At 38.8% G+C, this 17,121-nt stretch overlaps 1 protein-coding gene across 3 annotated transcripts in view; it reads right to left on the bottom strand.

The window, feature by feature from the left end:
* Positions 1-17,121, bottom strand: part of ror2 (receptor tyrosine kinase-like orphan receptor 2) — a 203,258-nt gene that overhangs the window by 23,818 nt on the left and 162,319 nt on the right. For 2 of the 3 annotated variants that reach the window (XM_052019645.1, XM_052019646.1), the window contains exons 2-4: positions 14,044-14,121; positions 2,338-2,625; positions 1,006-1,042 (exon numbers count right to left, since the gene is read on the bottom strand). In XM_052019645.1, the coding sequence (XP_051875605.1) occupies positions 1,006-1,042; positions 2,338-2,625; positions 14,044-14,121 (403 nt within the window). The remainder of the gene's footprint in view (positions 1-1,005; positions 1,043-2,337; positions 2,626-14,043; positions 14,122-17,121) is intronic. The other variant, XM_052019647.1, reaches the window with a different exon arrangement.

Genomic DNA, 17,121 nt, shown 5'->3' with positions numbered 1-17,121 from the left:
CAGGAGTCACAAGTCCAAAGCATAAAAATGGTGCCATTCCACTTCAGCACAATAAGCTTAAAGAAGTAAAAACTGGAAAATGCACTTTAATAATAGAAGTTGATCTTGGCTGGAACTGTACACTTTTATTTCACCTCCTTATGGAGATGAATTACATGCGAATGAAATGAAGCCTTTGTTTCAGCCTTTTCCCTTTGACCTCTTGTATACCTAGCCCTCCAAGATTCTGTCCGTCTTAAGATCGGTGTTGCCAGGTTGTCAGGAATGGAAGCTGCCAAAACCAACAAATATCACTTGGCAGTTTGAGGGTGGTGGCTGCACTGAACAAGGTCTGTGTAATGAAAGAATTAACCCAAGACATTGAAGCCAAAGGAAAAAAAAATAAGCTGTAAGAATTGAGGATTTGTTGCAGAATATTTTTGTTCAGACAGAAAATTCCACACAAACTCAAAACACTGACTCCTTAGCATGAGACTGAAACCCTCCCTTAATGGGTGTCACTTCCAGTGGGTTTCTCTAGTAACAAGAGCAAAACAAAATTGTGTAATTGGAAATAATGAAATAACCACAATGTGTGATTATTTATTTCTTTCCCAGACATTAAAATGAAGTAAACAGAAGTAAAAGGCAAATGGGAAACTATATTACGCTGCAGTTCTAAACTTTTTCCAACGCAAGTGCAAAAAAAGAGCTGGTGAGGTAGGGGGACATGTGGTGGGAAGAAAGGATTGGAGAAGAAGCAAAGCTTTGAGGAACATAGTTTGTTGCCCACATATTTTCTTGCGTGATGAATTCACTTCAACTGCATCATTGTGGGAGGGTGCCACAAGAAGATGTTTCCCAACGTTTTAAAATAAAACGTAATAAATAAGAACACCCATCATAGCTGATCTTGGAAATATGCAATAAAAACTAAACAAAAAGTAATAAAGTCCTAATGTTTGAAAAAGGCACTCAAAATTTTTGAAAAAAATATAAGTCAACTCATCAGCTAGTAATACTTACTGTGAACTGTGATGTGGATTGCGAGTAGGAGACTGACCTATAAGAAAAGAATATAAAATAAAATGAATACTGAACAAAATACTGAAAACATTGCTAAGTAACATGGTCCATACAATGTTTTTTTGTCTCAAGAATATTTGAAGGGTAATTGTCTGAAGACTTTCCTCCCGGCACAGGATTTTGCTGTCAGTCTGAGATGAGTGACTGGCATTCATCACTGACAACACTTATCCATGGAAATTTTGCGGGTTTTTGCATTATGACTTGAAGTAATTAGAGCCGGAACAGCACATTAACTTCTGTGGGTTTCTGAGATGTTTGTGAATGTAGCAAGCAATATTGCATCTCCTCTCCAACCAGAGTGAAAAATACTCACCAAGACATGCAATGTCCAGAACAGCAAATATTACATTGAATATTTAATTAAATGTCAAATGACGTATGGAAGGAAGATGCTATTGAGAGATGAAAGAAAAGTTAGGATTTTAAATAAAATGATTTTATTTAATTTTTATATCTCCAACGATAATGAAAATCTGAAGGAAGGAGACCACTTCGAGAAATAAATTGTTAGTTCTGTATTGGTTATTTAACTGTAATTAAAACTGTTGTGCGGGGGGGGGGGGGGAATCAGCTTGAGACCCTGCATCAGGATAGAGAGTGGAGAGGGAAGAGGATGGGGGAGGGGTACAATGGGCTCCAGTAGGTGATAGGGGAGAAGGATGATGAGCAGGAGTCAGGTGAGGAAGGTGGGAGGGGTGAGTTGGGAGACAGAGGCAGGTGGGTGATAGGTGGAAGCAGATGAGGAAATAAAAGAGGCAGATGGAGCCAGGTGGGACGAGGGGAGGATGAAGGTGGGGTCAGTGGCTGGAGGATGTTAAGCAGGGACATAAAGGCTACAAGAGCTACAATCTGATAAGGTGATAATGGGGAGAGATGAAGGACAGATGGAACCAGATGGAGGAGGGGATACGGTGGGTAAAGTCAGGGGGTAGCAGGTTGGTGGAACTGGGAGATGAAAATGGGTGATGGGGGCTCGGGGGGTATGTGAAAGGAAGAATGGGGGGGGCAGTGGAGGTGGAGAGCCGGAGGTGAAGGGGGGGTGGTGGGGGCTGGAGGAGAGAGAGGGGGGGTTAGGCAGCATCTATGGAAAGAGAAACAGAGCTAAATGTTTCAGATTGCAGATCCTTTATTCTGATAAGCAGTCTTTGGCCTGAAACGTTAGCTCTGTTTTTCGTCAGCAGTGTAGTTTGTGAAGTGTGGATAGGAGGGAGCATGAAATGACCACACCCAAGGTCTATTGTTCATATATGCATATAAAAAGATACATACCAAGTTTCACATACAGTACCCCAGTAGCTGTGATGGTTTTATTCCCATTAGATGCGACACACTGGTAGTAGCCCGTGTCAGTTGTATCCAGATCTTGAATTCGTAGCCGGGAACCGTATTCCGTTTTCCTTATTGTGATCCGCCTTGCTTCTTGAAAAACTGGTGCATCGTTTTTCAGCCATCTTATGTTCGGAAGTGGATTCCCTGCAACTTTGCAGTGCAAGGTTGCTGTCTGGCCTTGCACTATTGTGATATTGTTCACAGGAGCCAGAAAGGTCAGAAAATAGCCTGGAAGTTAAAAGTCAGAAACAATCAGTTCAAAACTCAAGCACAAGCTGCATAAGCAGAACACATTGTTTCAAATTTCACAGCATCTAATCAATTTTAATTTAATTTTGTAAAAGCCACAGATGCACAATAATACATAGTTAATTGGCTTTAAACATTAGATCAAAAGTGTGCTTGAGGTCACAAGGGAAAAAGCTGGACAAAAGTGCTGCAGTGGTCCCAAGCAAATGAAATGAATTAAACTGGCAGGCAGTTTTAACTGTATAGTATTCAGAAGACAAGGTCTATGGTGACAGATTACAACAAAGTAGATGATCCTTCTCTGGGAGATTGGTCACGAACCTTCCTTATTGAACAGAGAACATTTTATGACTGGACAGAGATCATTAAAAAATATAGTACATTCACTCTTATCTGCTCAATACAGTAGAAGTCCGATTATCAGCCATCCTAGCAACTGGTCAATTTTCTGGATTGTTACATGTTATTCCTATTGATACACCAACACACTTTTGATTCACTTTATTTTAAGATGTTACACATTATTAATGTTTTCCAATGAATTCAATAAGTTTAAAAGGAGAATGGAAAACAAGACCCCAGCGAGTGCCTAACCATGGGGATTTTGAATAGGCAGATAGCTAATTATTGGTGTTTTATTGTAATTGAAAATACAGCCTTCAGCCCAGATAGAGGAAAGGACAGAGACAGACAGAGATTGTGATGCTTGGTGGTTGGATAAAGGAGCGTCACTAAAGGAATATAGAAAAGCAGGACAGATGTATAAAACAACAAAATCCTGGAAAGACCTATGGGGCCTTATCTGCTAAGTAAAAAGATTAGCCTTTCCAAAATGTTTGATGGCATCTTCTCTTCACTACCTGGCTTGCTCTCTTGTTAACAGTCTGGTGTGGATCTTGCACTTTGCTGTGAAATAGTTGCACCAACCCTGCTGACCTTAAAGAAAGCTGCCCACAAAGACCCAGCAATTGCAGTGGCATGGACTTCCCATTATCTGATACTGAATTCAGAGAGTTCAGAGTTCCCTGACTTCCAACAGCTCTGATGTCATCAAGCTGATTAAGCAGCCAATTACAAATATTCAGAGTAATAAACCAAAGGAAAAAAAGCACAATGTTTGTGAAGTATTTTAAACATTTTAATTCATCCTAAATGAAGACTACAAAATATACACAGGAATAAGATAGCTGAAATTTCTTTTCATAACCTCTTTCTTTAAACCAAGACTTTTTTTAACTTCTAAAACCTACTGGGCTAGAACCAGGTTACCTCACATAACTCTGCTTATTGAAAAGCCACAATAAGCAGAGATGTGCGAGATGACCCCAACAGTAAATTCTTTTCATTAAGTTACAAATTAATGTCCCAATTCAGGTCTGTGGACAAGTGTAATGAACAGCAGATGTTATTTGTACGGTGCAGAAATCAAACTATGGCCTATCATCCCTTACACCAGGCTAGATTAATCTAACTGGGGAGCATGAGCTGAGATCAATGCTTTCACCTATAATTGCTGCAGCACTTGCAATGTATTCCCCACATTTCATTTGTCCCACAAGGTATGGTGGTAGCCTTGATTAGATCTCTGGGCGTAACAACCAAATCAGAACTTAATCAGTGTACATTGCAAAGAAGATGCAATCTCTTTCTACTTTCAACAAATTCCTAAGTGATAAAAAAAATATTTGGATAAGAATGTGGGCTTGTTGATGGTTTGGGATGCACTCAAAACTTTTATCAGAAATTGAGCATCATACATGCATAAAGATGTTAAGGATCTAGCAATACAATGAAATCAACTGGCAGGCAGGTGTCCATGCTCTGAGGTGCAGCCAACAAAACAGGCTCAGTTTCTATCTCCTTTACCTGCACCTATTAACATCCTAGCAAACGGCATGATGATCTAAAAATCTTGAGCACCAAAATGAATTGCTTAATAGCCTATTTGTCTGGTTATGAGCAAACTCAATTTGTGGCTTTCTATCCATCAACTTACCTTATACATGCAACGAATTGTTGCAGCCCTTTGTAGAACCTGTCTGTTTGAGTACTTGCCAATGAACACAGTTTATCATCTGCTAGTTAGCCAACTTATTAACCAGGACAATTATTTGCCATCAGTTCAATGAGCACCAACCTTAGTTAACAGTCTGTCGAATGACTTTATAAAATTCCTCTGGAATTTTATGAAATCATTCAAATGACTTAAATATCCACAGACAGACTCATTCTAATATTTTCATCACTTCTTCAAAGTAAGTAACTCAGACAGGTTCATCAAGAATTATTTATCCTTTATAAAACCATTTTTGACCAATTAAAATATTTCACGGCAGTTACTCTATCTTTAATTATAGATGACAATATTTTCCAGGAAAATATTCTTACAGCATTATCTTAACTGGTCCTCTTGGATTCTTATGCATTTCAATGAGATTCTCTCTTATTTTTAACTCTACGGAGAGCATGTGTATTTTGGTCATGTTTTTCTCCACAGGACAAAGTCCCCCAGCTTAATGTGGAAGAAGAAACGGGGGGGGGGGGGGGGATTATGGTGATGGGCATGCGAGAGAGAACCAGTTACAGGGAAATATATGGAGGAATTGGACTGATAGATCTGAGATCCAGCATTGACTCAATGGGTCGAACGGCCTCCTCAAGCCCTGTGAACATATGAAATATAGAGACTGTAACTGAAGGCAATATTCCAGTTGTGGTCTTGCCAAAATCCTGTATGGTTGTAGCCAAACACCCCTTGTGGTCTATTGCCTTTTATAATTATCAGTTGGTTGATTTTTTTCTTTTGCCCCCACCCCCACCACACCTGAGAATAAAATCTGGATATGCCTTTACACTATTGTAAGGAATCACCTCAAAAAACCTTTAATGATGGATCCTCTCTCTGTCAGTGTACATATCACTACACCAGACTGAATAATTCAAGTTTTTAAAACAAAATCAGGGATCATCATTTCTCTGGGCTTAACTACTCAATTGCCTTTACAGGGAGTTATCTACAGAGATCATTACCAGAAGATTATAATGAGAATTATCAGGCATTATCTGTGACCAGCATGCATAGCATCATGAAAATGCTCAAGGCCAAGTTTACTGATATCCCTCCTCAGTCACCAAGAGCAGCATGGTAACTGTATTGTTTACATTTTCCCTTTGTGTATATTACCCCAAGGCATAAAACTATAAAGCATCAATGTGCCATTTTTAACTCAAAGTTGACATGAGAACTATAAAGTTCTTTTTTTTTGTGAGAGGAGAGGGAGCTTTAGGCCTATGCAGAAGGATCTTTAGAAAGTATAGTATGGTGTTAATAGATAAGAGTCTCAAAAGTGAAAAAATGTTCTGTAATTTAGGCAAATTTTCCCTGTGATATCAAAAAAAACATACACAGGATAGGGTAATTTCAAAACACATTGAATTTTGAATGGAAGTCTGTCAAACAAAATGGGTGACGCTCTGCAAATAAACACACCCACTACACCATAAATACAAGCAACAAAGTCGATTACCGATTTTGTTAGTGGCTTCCAAGATTCAATTCTAGCAGCCAAATAACGAGCAATCATTAAATCCCTAATGAAATGTATACAACAAGCATAATGTAACCAGTGTTCACTGGCAATGGAAGCTGGAAATGGAGTGCTATAATTTATATAATCCAGAGGACCCTGATATCTTCCATCAGAAATACTAACCAGCCATCTGCACACTCATGAAAAGTTAACCTTTGGGTCACAGGAAGGGTTGATGACCTTCAAAATTTTTCAATTGCTGCTATGATTTACCAATAGGAACAGAAGCCAACTGTGAAGTTATTACAAGAAGAATCCAGCATTACTTGATGAATGACCTGTACAGAGAAAACTTGCTCTGTCCAATTTTGTTCTTCAAATAATTCCATTTCTATTTGCTGGAACTGCATCAAGATTGCTACAAATTTTCTTAAAATTTAGTTAATGCTTTGGTGATCAGGTACCCACCTTACTACCTTAAGATGCAGGAGGATTTTTGCAATCTTCCGATAACATAATTAGACAAAACTGTAAATGAGGGGAGCATAACCTTCTAATGCGGAATCCATTTGATCAGAAGGTAAGTTTTAGGCACTGAAGAAAATTTGACATCTTTGGGTGGAGAGAAAGTAAGTAATAATGGCTCCGTTTTTCTCTATCCACTAGCATGGCCTGACCTGCTGGGCATTTTGCAGCTTTTATGATCTGTTGTTTGTGGTCTTTTTCTCTCTTGTGCTCTCTATCTTTTCATAGGTTTTGTGTTTCTTCAAAGCTGCTTTCTCTCTAGCTTCCTTCATTAATCTATCAATCAGTTAACTTCATCTACATCTTATCCCCACGACAACCTGTCCTCACCCGAACAGAGATATTCCCTTTGCCCTAACCACTGTCCCCTCTGACCTTCTCTGTAACTTTCTCTTCCCAATTCTGCAGAAGGGTCTTTTACCTAAAAGATTAACTCTCTATCTCTTTCCATAGATACTGCATGACCTGTTGAGTGCTTCATGAATTTCTTGCTTTAGTTTGAGAGAGAAAGGGGAAATTGGACAGATAAATCATTTTTGTTTGCATGCAGAAATGGAGATGACTGCAGCTCAGTGAATTAAATGAAACATTTCAATATAAAATTCTATAATTTGTGCCAATTTTTCAGTTACAAAATTGAAATGAAATTATTTCAAATATTTCAAATTTTTGTCCCCTCCAAAAAACAGTTCAGCTTTTTCCACATCTTGCTGACCAGCCTTTAAAGTTCCACACTGGAAAAACTCCACCTCTGCCATGACTCAGCTGGCACTTTATTCCAGCTCACCCAATTCCTCCATAACGATGTAAATTTTTCCCTTTTTATGCAGCTATATAACTAGCCGCCTTCAATTTTTACAACAGCAAATAGATCAACACAACCATTAAAGCTAATGCTTATAAGAGTAGTCCTGTCTGTCATCCAGTGATTATGAAGCGTAACATCCCCACTGGAAAATCAGATTATAGCTTTGTCATGGAGTTGAATTGCTTGTCAGTTTGTCAGTGAGTGGTTGGGTAAGAGTGGAAAAGCCAGAAAAGAAATGACAGACCATGATTTTTAAATGTCAAAATATCAAGTGGGGAAATTTGAGATGAGAAAACTTTCTTTTATGAATAAAAGATTGGTTCAAAGATTTCGAAGTTTGATAATAGCAAGAGCCACTTCAGATCATATGAGTGGAAAATCCAAAGATTTTCCAAAATATTTGGTAAGAATGCTAGAATTTACCAGATTGCTCTCTTATTTTCTTTTCACCACTGCGCGCAAACTTAAAAGCCAAGTGCACTTTAGCAGAAGATTATGGATCGATGCAAAAAGATTTAGTAAAGAGACAACAATGGTGATATTCATTACATCAAATTATGAATATTCAGTACTCCTCATGATCAGAATTAACTAAGAATGCAAGAACTTTCTGATTTGACCATTATATTTTCACATCAAACCTTTACAAATGCTGCTAACTCAGTTGGTTGAATACCAATTCAAAATTAATGCAACATTTAGTGCATTGTACTGTTTATAGTGATTCTATAAACAGGCAGAGATCTTCCAAATACATGACAGAAATACAATTGCTTAGATTTGTGGACAGGAGTGCGTTCGCTGAAGACAACAGACATTATGCAGGTAAATACACTAGCTTTGCACTTCAGTCCTCCAGCTACCTCATAAGCATAAGGCACTGGTAAAGGCATTCAGATCTACAGAGATGCATGGAACACTATATCCGTATCTATCCAACACTCAGGGAAGAATTATACATCGCCATTATAAACTGATGTACAATGATCAGTACTGCCCTCATATTCTCATTGCAGTAGCACTTAAGATTTCTTCACTGATTTCATTTGTGCTATCAGTTTTTTTATATATAAAACAAACTTATGCAAATGATAGTGGAGAGCCTTTCAAGTATGTTGGAGAAATGTCACATATGGAACCAATTTCTCACACAGCAGGACTATTGTTCAGCAAAAATATTTTCAGCAATCAAGCTTTTCCTCTTCAGTTCTTTAATCCAGTGATTCATTCTGTAATTCAAACTAATATTCCCCTACTCTGTCATCTGTCTGCCCCTTCAGCATATTATAAGCACTTGAAAACAAAAATCCAGCAGATTTATCTGTCTACTTCATAATCAACTGTCACAAATAAGTAAAACAAAGTTCAAAAAAACCATTTCCTAAGTGGCAAAATGTTTTATGTAGTCTCTGTGTTTCCCACATTGTTTTAATGAAGCTGACACTACTTTTGCGCTGTGCTGCTAGAACAATGAAAGGTTTGTGGTTATGCCTGTAGACAAAATTTTACAACTTTACCAGTTAGCTAAAGACGGAATGTAATTACAAACCATTCTTGAAATAACTCTTAACCAAAAAAGGACATAAAATTACACAGACATTGATGTACATGTACCTGGAACACACGGAGTGCAAACCCAGTCATAAAGGGTGATGGAGCACGGGGGAGCTACTGCAGACTTCACAGCTTTGGGTGCCGCCCAAGGTTAGTATGACCAACAATTCGAACACATGAGGGTATATATTAAAAACAAATGCTCTTCAAATAGGGGAGAAAGAAGATGTATTTTCTATATAATGCAAATATCTAATTCTCCTTCCCCAGAACAAGCAATGGTAAAAATCCCACAATGCTTCCAAACATGCAGCAGGCTGGAGCAACTTCTCACCAAACTCACCTCCTACAACCCATCTCAAATTTTAGATATGGGATTGTTTTAATAGGACTGGATCCTCATTCCCTGGTAGCAATGTAACAAGGATGCCCAGCCCTCAGAGATGATTCATGTCAGAGATGGGGGCTTTTGATTGGAGGCTTAAGATCAGCCCAAGAAATGTACTGCTAAAAGAATATTCTCTCCTCCCAAGAAAGAAAGTGAACACCGCTGTAGTTATTAATTCCTGTGAAGTTTTTCAAGATGATTCTTCTGTGCTGAGGTGCGAAGCAGACTCTAGTCTCATTAGGACTAGTGGAAATTACTGCCTGTATTCCTGGAATATCTCCCAGAGTATTGCTAAAATACCCAAGTATGTAACATTTAAGCAAAGCGTGTAAAATCGGCTTAGGTAGCTGGAGGACTGAAGTGCACCCAGCCATAACCATCAAAGAATTATGCAAAAAGGATGCAGTTTCTGGACTTATGGTTCTTATTTACAACTTACACACTAATCATATTAGATAACGGCTTTAAATATGGCTTTAAAGATGGCTTAAGCAAAAACTATACAGATTCTAAAAGCTGAAAACTGATTTGATGACTGAATAAACACACAGTTTAAAGTATCATACCGCACCACCATGGAACATTCCACACAAACAAGAAACATTCCACATTAAATCCCTGCTGAGTGAACTCTGGTAATAGATTCACCCTTGGTTGGATCTGGCACTGCCACTTATTAACAGTTAAATATTTCATTTGGGCTCAAGCACTCGACTAGTGCCTGTGGATCACACAGAAAGGGAATAATTTCCTTAGGGTCAATGAGCAGTTGGGGAAAGCAGGAGTAAACAGAAACCCATGTGATTTCAAAAATTTACAGTAACATTGGTCCTAACGCTATTGAATGAATGTCACTTCAGCCAAAAAGATCCTCAAACATCCAGGATAACCTGAGAAATAAAATGTTTGTAGACATTTCATCCAGGCAGTAGGATGTACTATATTTTAAGCTCTTCCCAATGAACAATAGATTAATTGTCCTTTTATGATCTTTCAAGAATTTTCTCATTCAGACCCTCCCCTCACACCCAGGAAAATTATAAAGTCAGTCTTCAATTCCATGTAAAGTTGTGATATTAAGATATTAGCAAGTGTACTGCATCAATTCTGTCAGAAAAGATCTTCCATACAAGAGATTATGGTTCAATATTAAGTAATAATGCTGATGTGTAAACAAAATATTACACAAACAAATATAGGGAGACGGTGCCTATTACCTTTTCAATAGCAGGTGATGAAGTGTAAAGACTTAAAAGAAAATATTTATTGCCATATGGCTGGGATTAAGATCCAAATGAACAGCAGGCTGTGTTCCTGGACAATGCCATGTAATTAATTGAAATCAACCCTCTAAAACTCAACATTGATGTGGTCCAAAAGAAATCTGATCTGCAAAACTTGCATCCCTTTACCTTATACAACATTTCAAGAAACTTGACACAATGTGAGAAGAAGCAGGCACAAAGAGCATAGAATGATACTGAAAACCAAGAGGCAGCGTTCTATATATATTGCCTGATGATCTGAAATAATTTAGTACAAAAGCTGGAAAAGAAACGGTTAGAAAAAAAACAAGTGCAATCAAGACATTTTCATTTAATTGTATTACCAGGTTGAGAACGACAGACTTTCGTTTTTATATTATCCATATAATTAATCCATCTGAGATTAGTGGCTGATTGATTTAACTTATCCCTGTTTGGCCTGGCATAGTTGCTTCATCCCCAATAAGTATTTTTAATACTTCAGTCATATATGACCCTATGACAGATATGAAGACATTGGAGCCCCAAGGGTATTTTTGACTGCCAACAGTGCTCTCATTGTTCATCCCGTATAACAGTATCATAGTGCGTGCTAGTGAAAGTATCCATGACTTTGGTAGAGAGGCATGAGAAGAAGCATTAATGCAAATGAGAGGAATGTCAATAAATTGTAAACAATAGTAGTCCCAGCACCGTTATTCTCGGAGTCAACTTCATTACCGGAGCTGCAGAAAATAAAATTAAGACACAAGGAAAGACTACAGATGCTGGAAATCTGGTGCAACACACAAAATGCTGGAGGAACTCAGCAGGTCAGGCAGCATCTAAAGAGGGAAATAAACAGTTAACGTTTTGGGTCGAGACCCTTCATCATGATTGGAAAGAAAGAGGGGAGAAGCCAATATAAAAGGATAGAGGGAGGGTGTGGAGCAAGAGCTGGAGGGTGATAGGTAGATCCAAGTGAGAGGGGGAAGAGTGGGGGAGGGGGAGAGTGGGAATAATGTAAGACGCTGGGAGGCGATAGGTGGAAGTGACAAAAGGCTGAAGATGATAGGAGAGGGCAGTGGACCATGGAATAAAGGGAAGGAGGCAAGGAGGGGAACCGGAGGGGGGAAATGTGTGGGTGATGGGCAGATCGAGAGGGCAAGAGAGGGAAAAGAAAAGGGGTGGTGGGACCAGTGGGATAAGGGAAAACAAATGGCAAAAAGGTGAAGATGGAGAGCGAGAAGGTAATGGGGGAAGAACAAATGGGGACGAGGATGAGAAAAGTGATAGGGGGATGGGGTTGGGGAAGTGTAATGAGGAACAGGGAGCACAATGAGAGAGATAATAGGAAAGGAAGAGGAAAAGCAAAGTGGGGCAACAAGAAATGAGGAAAGAACAAGGAAGTGGGGGAAATACAGTGATAAAAGTGCAGGGCCATTAATTTGGTCACCTTCTGAGATTATTAACACACTTTTCAGTATTAAGATTAGATAAATATCACTTTTTGTTTGAGAGAGGGGGGGGAGAGAGGGAGAGGGAGGGGGAGGGAGGGGGAGGGAGAGGGAGTGAGAGGGAGTGTGTGTGTGTGTGTGTGTGTGTGTGTGTGTGTATTAAAATTTCCTTTTTACTTTGTTGAGTACTTATAGTGCAAACTGCTGTTACCATATAGATATTGCACTCATCACTGCCGGGAGGGGAAGATAAGAGCCCAACAAAAATTTGTGCTTGCAGACTTCAGTGCTATTTTAAAATCCAGAATTTATATAGATCAATAAGGGAGAATATACTGCTCAACAGACAGGCAAACAGAGAAAACATAACAGTTTAGCAAGACCTGAGGAAATGGTAAGGAAGAGGCTGAATGTGATTAAAGTCCTGAAGGGCTCAGTAGAGTCTGAAAGGAGAAAGAGGAGTTGGGCAAGAGGCTGTTGCAAGAGTGCTTAAAGACAAAAAGTCAATGGGGTTGGGGGCGAATAGAGGACAACAGTGCTGACCAAAAGACCACCCAGCAGTAGCCATGAATGTTCAGCAGCGAGTAGAAGTATAGGAGAGGTAGAAAGGACCAGATTCAGAGCCTAAATGTCATGCAAAAATATCAATGAATGCATCAAATCTTTCCAGAAATAAAGATATATTGTAGAACATAGAACAGTACAGCACAGGAACAGGCTTTTTGGCCCACCATGTCTGTGCCAGGCACGATGCTAAATTAAACTAATCCCTTCTGCCTGCACATGATCCATATCCCTCCATATTCTTTAAATTTTTAAAAAATTTTATTTACAGCGTGGTAACAGGCCCTCCCGGCCCAATGAGTCCGCGCCGCCCATTTTAAACCCATATTAACCTACCCGTACGTCTTTGGAATGTGGGAGGAAACTGGAGCACCCGGAGGAAACCCACACAGACACGGGAGAATGTACAAACTCCTTACAGACAGCAACGGGAATCAAACCCTGATCGTTGGTGCTGTAATAGCGTCACGCTAACCGCTACGCTACCGTCCCGCCCTGTTATTCATGTGCCTATCTAAAAGCCTCTTGAACACCACTATTGCATCTGCTTCTACTACCACCCCGGCAGCACTTCCCGGCACCTACCATTCTCTTAAAAAAAACTTGCCCTGCACACCTCCTTTAAACTTCCCCCCTCTCACCTTAAAGCTACGTCCTCTAGCATTCGAAATTTCTACCTTGGGATAAAGATTCTGGCTGCCTACTTTATCTATGCCTCTCATAATTTTATAAACTTCCATCAGTTCTCCCCTCAGCCTCCGATGCTTCAGAGAAAACAATCTTAGTTTGTCCAACCTCTCCTTATAGCTAATACCCTCTAATCCAGGAAGCATCCTGGTGAACCTTTTCTGTTCCTTTTCCAAAGCCTCCACATTCGTCCTGCAACATGTTTAAGAATTTTACTGATTACTTTGGAAATCAATACAAGAAAAATAACAAACCATGACTAGTAGTAGTAAACTGGTCTGATAAAACTCTACTTCAAAAGTATCAGAAGTTAGCAGTTCTATAGCATTCACAATATTCCAAAGACATAAGCAAAGGGTGCTGGTTCCCCTGACTGCAAGATGCTCCTTCCCTTAACTATACAAATAAAATAACGTGGACACCAATAAATAAAATTTGCTTATGTACACATGCTGGAGAAATGATTATATAACCACTAAGCAGTTTGTTTGGAAACTCTCAAAGTCACAGACAATTTCCACCTTCCCTTTAATTTGGGAACATGTTGGTGTAGAGAAGCTGCACTTCTACTGATCAATTGCAAGGCAAACTAGCTAAATTCTCATTTTCTGACAAATAAGAGAAAAATAAAAGCATTTACCTTCAGCTGTAGGCAGAGGACTGTGTTGGTCTCCTCCCGTTCCAATGGAGCCACTTGGATCAGACTGGTGAACTTCATCTGGAAGTAAAATTGTTGGTCATAAAAAAATCTACCACTATTCCACTATAAAGATCAAAGTGCAGCAGTTCTCCCAGTGGCTCAGTGAATAAGAAATATTGACAATGGAAGCATTGTTGAGGGCATCACATCCAACCCTGAACACGATTTAATCATCACGTTGAAACCAGTTATGTGTGTGCACTGGTTGAAACAAGATTAGGCTTGGAGTGATGTCCCCAAACATGAATATTTACAGCCAAGACTGGTACATGAATGACAGTAATTTGGTTGATACTGCAACAAAGGAGAATGAATGTACATGAACTTGTCACTCAAAAGTACAAGGATACAAACACAATGGCCAACCTAGTTCCTTCCTTCTGTGGCACTAAAATATGACCCAAATACAGACTGTAAACATTATAAAGAGTCAGAAAAACAGATTTTTTAAAATTCATTATCACACAATAATCGTGGCATTCAGGTTATCTTCATCTGAAAAATATGGCAATAATTACAGCAGTTCTGCACAGTGGAAAAGGTGCCAACAGCCAAACTTTTTCAAATTCAACCTTAGCTTTGACAAGTATGAGAAATATTTAGATTAACCACTGAGCAACAATCTGCAGAAACCAGCCTGATGAAACAGTGCAATGAACAAGAGAGGCTAAATAAATGAGAATAAAAGGATGCCATTCCTCCAGGCTGCAATAACTGTATTGGTAAGTTGTGCAAAATGCCTTCCCTTCAATATGTTTTACATCTCCTTTGTGCTTTTCAACCACAGCTGTAGTTTATCAGTAACGCTGAAAACTTTATAAACACAACTACCAACTGCAGAGCTTCTAATGCATGAAATTTATTATAGAAAGCATATGATTTATTAGTAGAGTTCATTCCTTCCCATAAAGGTCTTCCTCTACAAACATTCATAATTTTGATGTAAATTCAAGGCAGACTCCATAGTTCAAAAATAGTATGCAGAAACTTAAAAAACTTAAAATGTCAGTACCATTTCTATACCTATCTCCAGTCATGGAGGAATCAGTGAATCCAGTTGCTGGCAACCAGAGTCCTTGAGGTGCCATTGAGTATTGATTCCTGCTCATTCAATGGGACCCATCACCAAATACATCCTAAAGCCAATGCAGAGACAATACGATAGACTTCTTGACCCCATCCATCCATCTTATTTGCGGTTTTGCATTTCTGCTTCCTTCCAATTTCACAACTGTGATGATCATCTTAATTTATTATGTTTAAAATATGCTGGCTTCCCTTGACTTTCACAATCTCATGGGAACAAATGGGCCTTATTTGGTCCTGGAAGGAATGTTTGGCCTTCCTTGCTGTGCAAGGGACTTTGAGCAATCTTCTTCAGCACAGAATTTTAGATGAGTTGATCGTTTTCTTGCTCTTCTGTAAATTCTTGCTTTCACATCCATATCTCTCCACTGCATAAACCAATATCCTTCTTGTTCACTTTAAATGTTACGGCAGCATCTATCCCTTTCATTACCTTCACCTAGCCCAAATTGGCAGTTTTTTCTAATATGAGCCTTGCTCCAGTTTCTTCAGCATATCCCATATTTCTATCTATTCTGACCTCCAGCATCTCTGGTGGAAGCAAGTACTCTCACAATACTTAAGACATTTAGAAGTGCACTTGAAAATGCCATGACACAAAAGGCTATAGACTGAATGCTGGGAAATGGGATTAGTATGGATAAGTACTTGATGGCTAGCACAGACATAGTGGGCCGAAGGGCCTGTTTCAATACTGATTGACTAAGACTCCATGTCTCCTCTCAATCATTCCAGATTACATAACCTTAGTCTTGGTTTTTATCTTACGAGGCCATCATTTTCCATTACTATATATTTTTCCCCCCATTCTTTAACACGCTTCAACAATGCTGAAAATTGCCTACACCTTAACAACATCGTCATTCTCGATCAATGACCATCAACAGTGGGTGCTGATAGACAGAGCTGTGTGTTCACAAATGACGGAGGAAAATCAAGATCTCCCCATACCATATGGCATATTTACTCACTGCCGAAACCATCTGAATTGAGTAATTGGAGAGTTTCCACTTCCTTACCACCTGTGTAGCAAATTTAATTTATAAAGTCTTTAGCCACCTCACTGACAGATGCAAGGAAAGTGGATATTAATACAGGAAAGGAGAGATCAGGACCATTCGTGAATATGTTTCAACAGAAAGGTGATTAGAACCCAGCTAGCCAATTAACTTCCAATGAAGTTGTACTCATATCATGAACTCAATGAAAAAACTTTTCAGCTCACCCACCCCACCATTCAAAGCCCAAGTTATTAGGGAGAATAAAATAGGATTTGTGTAGGATCAGTGTAAATTGGTGCATGGTCAGCAGGGACTCAATGGGCCAAAGGGCCTATTTCCTTCTGTTGATTCTATAACTAGTGTCTGCATTTTCAGTCGAATTAATCAAACTCTAGATTTTTCCCAAACAAATTAATTCTCTTTATTGGTAACTTCTGGATCTCTGGAAATAGAAAAAATAGACTGTACTCCATTGTTGCTCAAATTTTGTCAGGTCTGCAGTTACTTTCTGTTCTGTTACAGGTATTTTCAGCCTTTCATTAGAATTTATTTTTTTATATATCAAAAATGATTTTCTTGGTCTTCATAATAAAGAATGCTATTTTAAATGAGGCATCAAACAAATACTTCTTTAAAAATTTTATGATTAGTTATAATGCTGGCTACAAGATATATTTGTCAAAGTGAATGATAAAAATAATAAAGACCATTATATACAAATGGAATGAACCCTGGGAACTACTAACTCACCAGAAACAACAGTGACATCACACTCAACAATGCAGGCAAGATGATCAGCTGGACAGTTGTCTATAAACAGCAACGTAAAAGTATATACCCAACCCATTGGGTTGTTTGCCATTAAAACACCTTGCTAGTTTTGTACACTATCTGCAAAAAAATTCCACTACATTTTTGATGTTAAGCTTTC

This window comes from Pristis pectinata, chromosome 7 (assembly GCF_009764475.1).
Source record: "Pristis pectinata isolate sPriPec2 chromosome 7, sPriPec2.1.pri, whole genome shotgun sequence".
Classification (NCBI taxonomy): domain Eukaryota; kingdom Metazoa; phylum Chordata; class Chondrichthyes; order Rhinopristiformes; family Pristidae; genus Pristis; species Pristis pectinata.
This window is presented reverse-complemented; position numbering and strand designations above follow the sequence as displayed.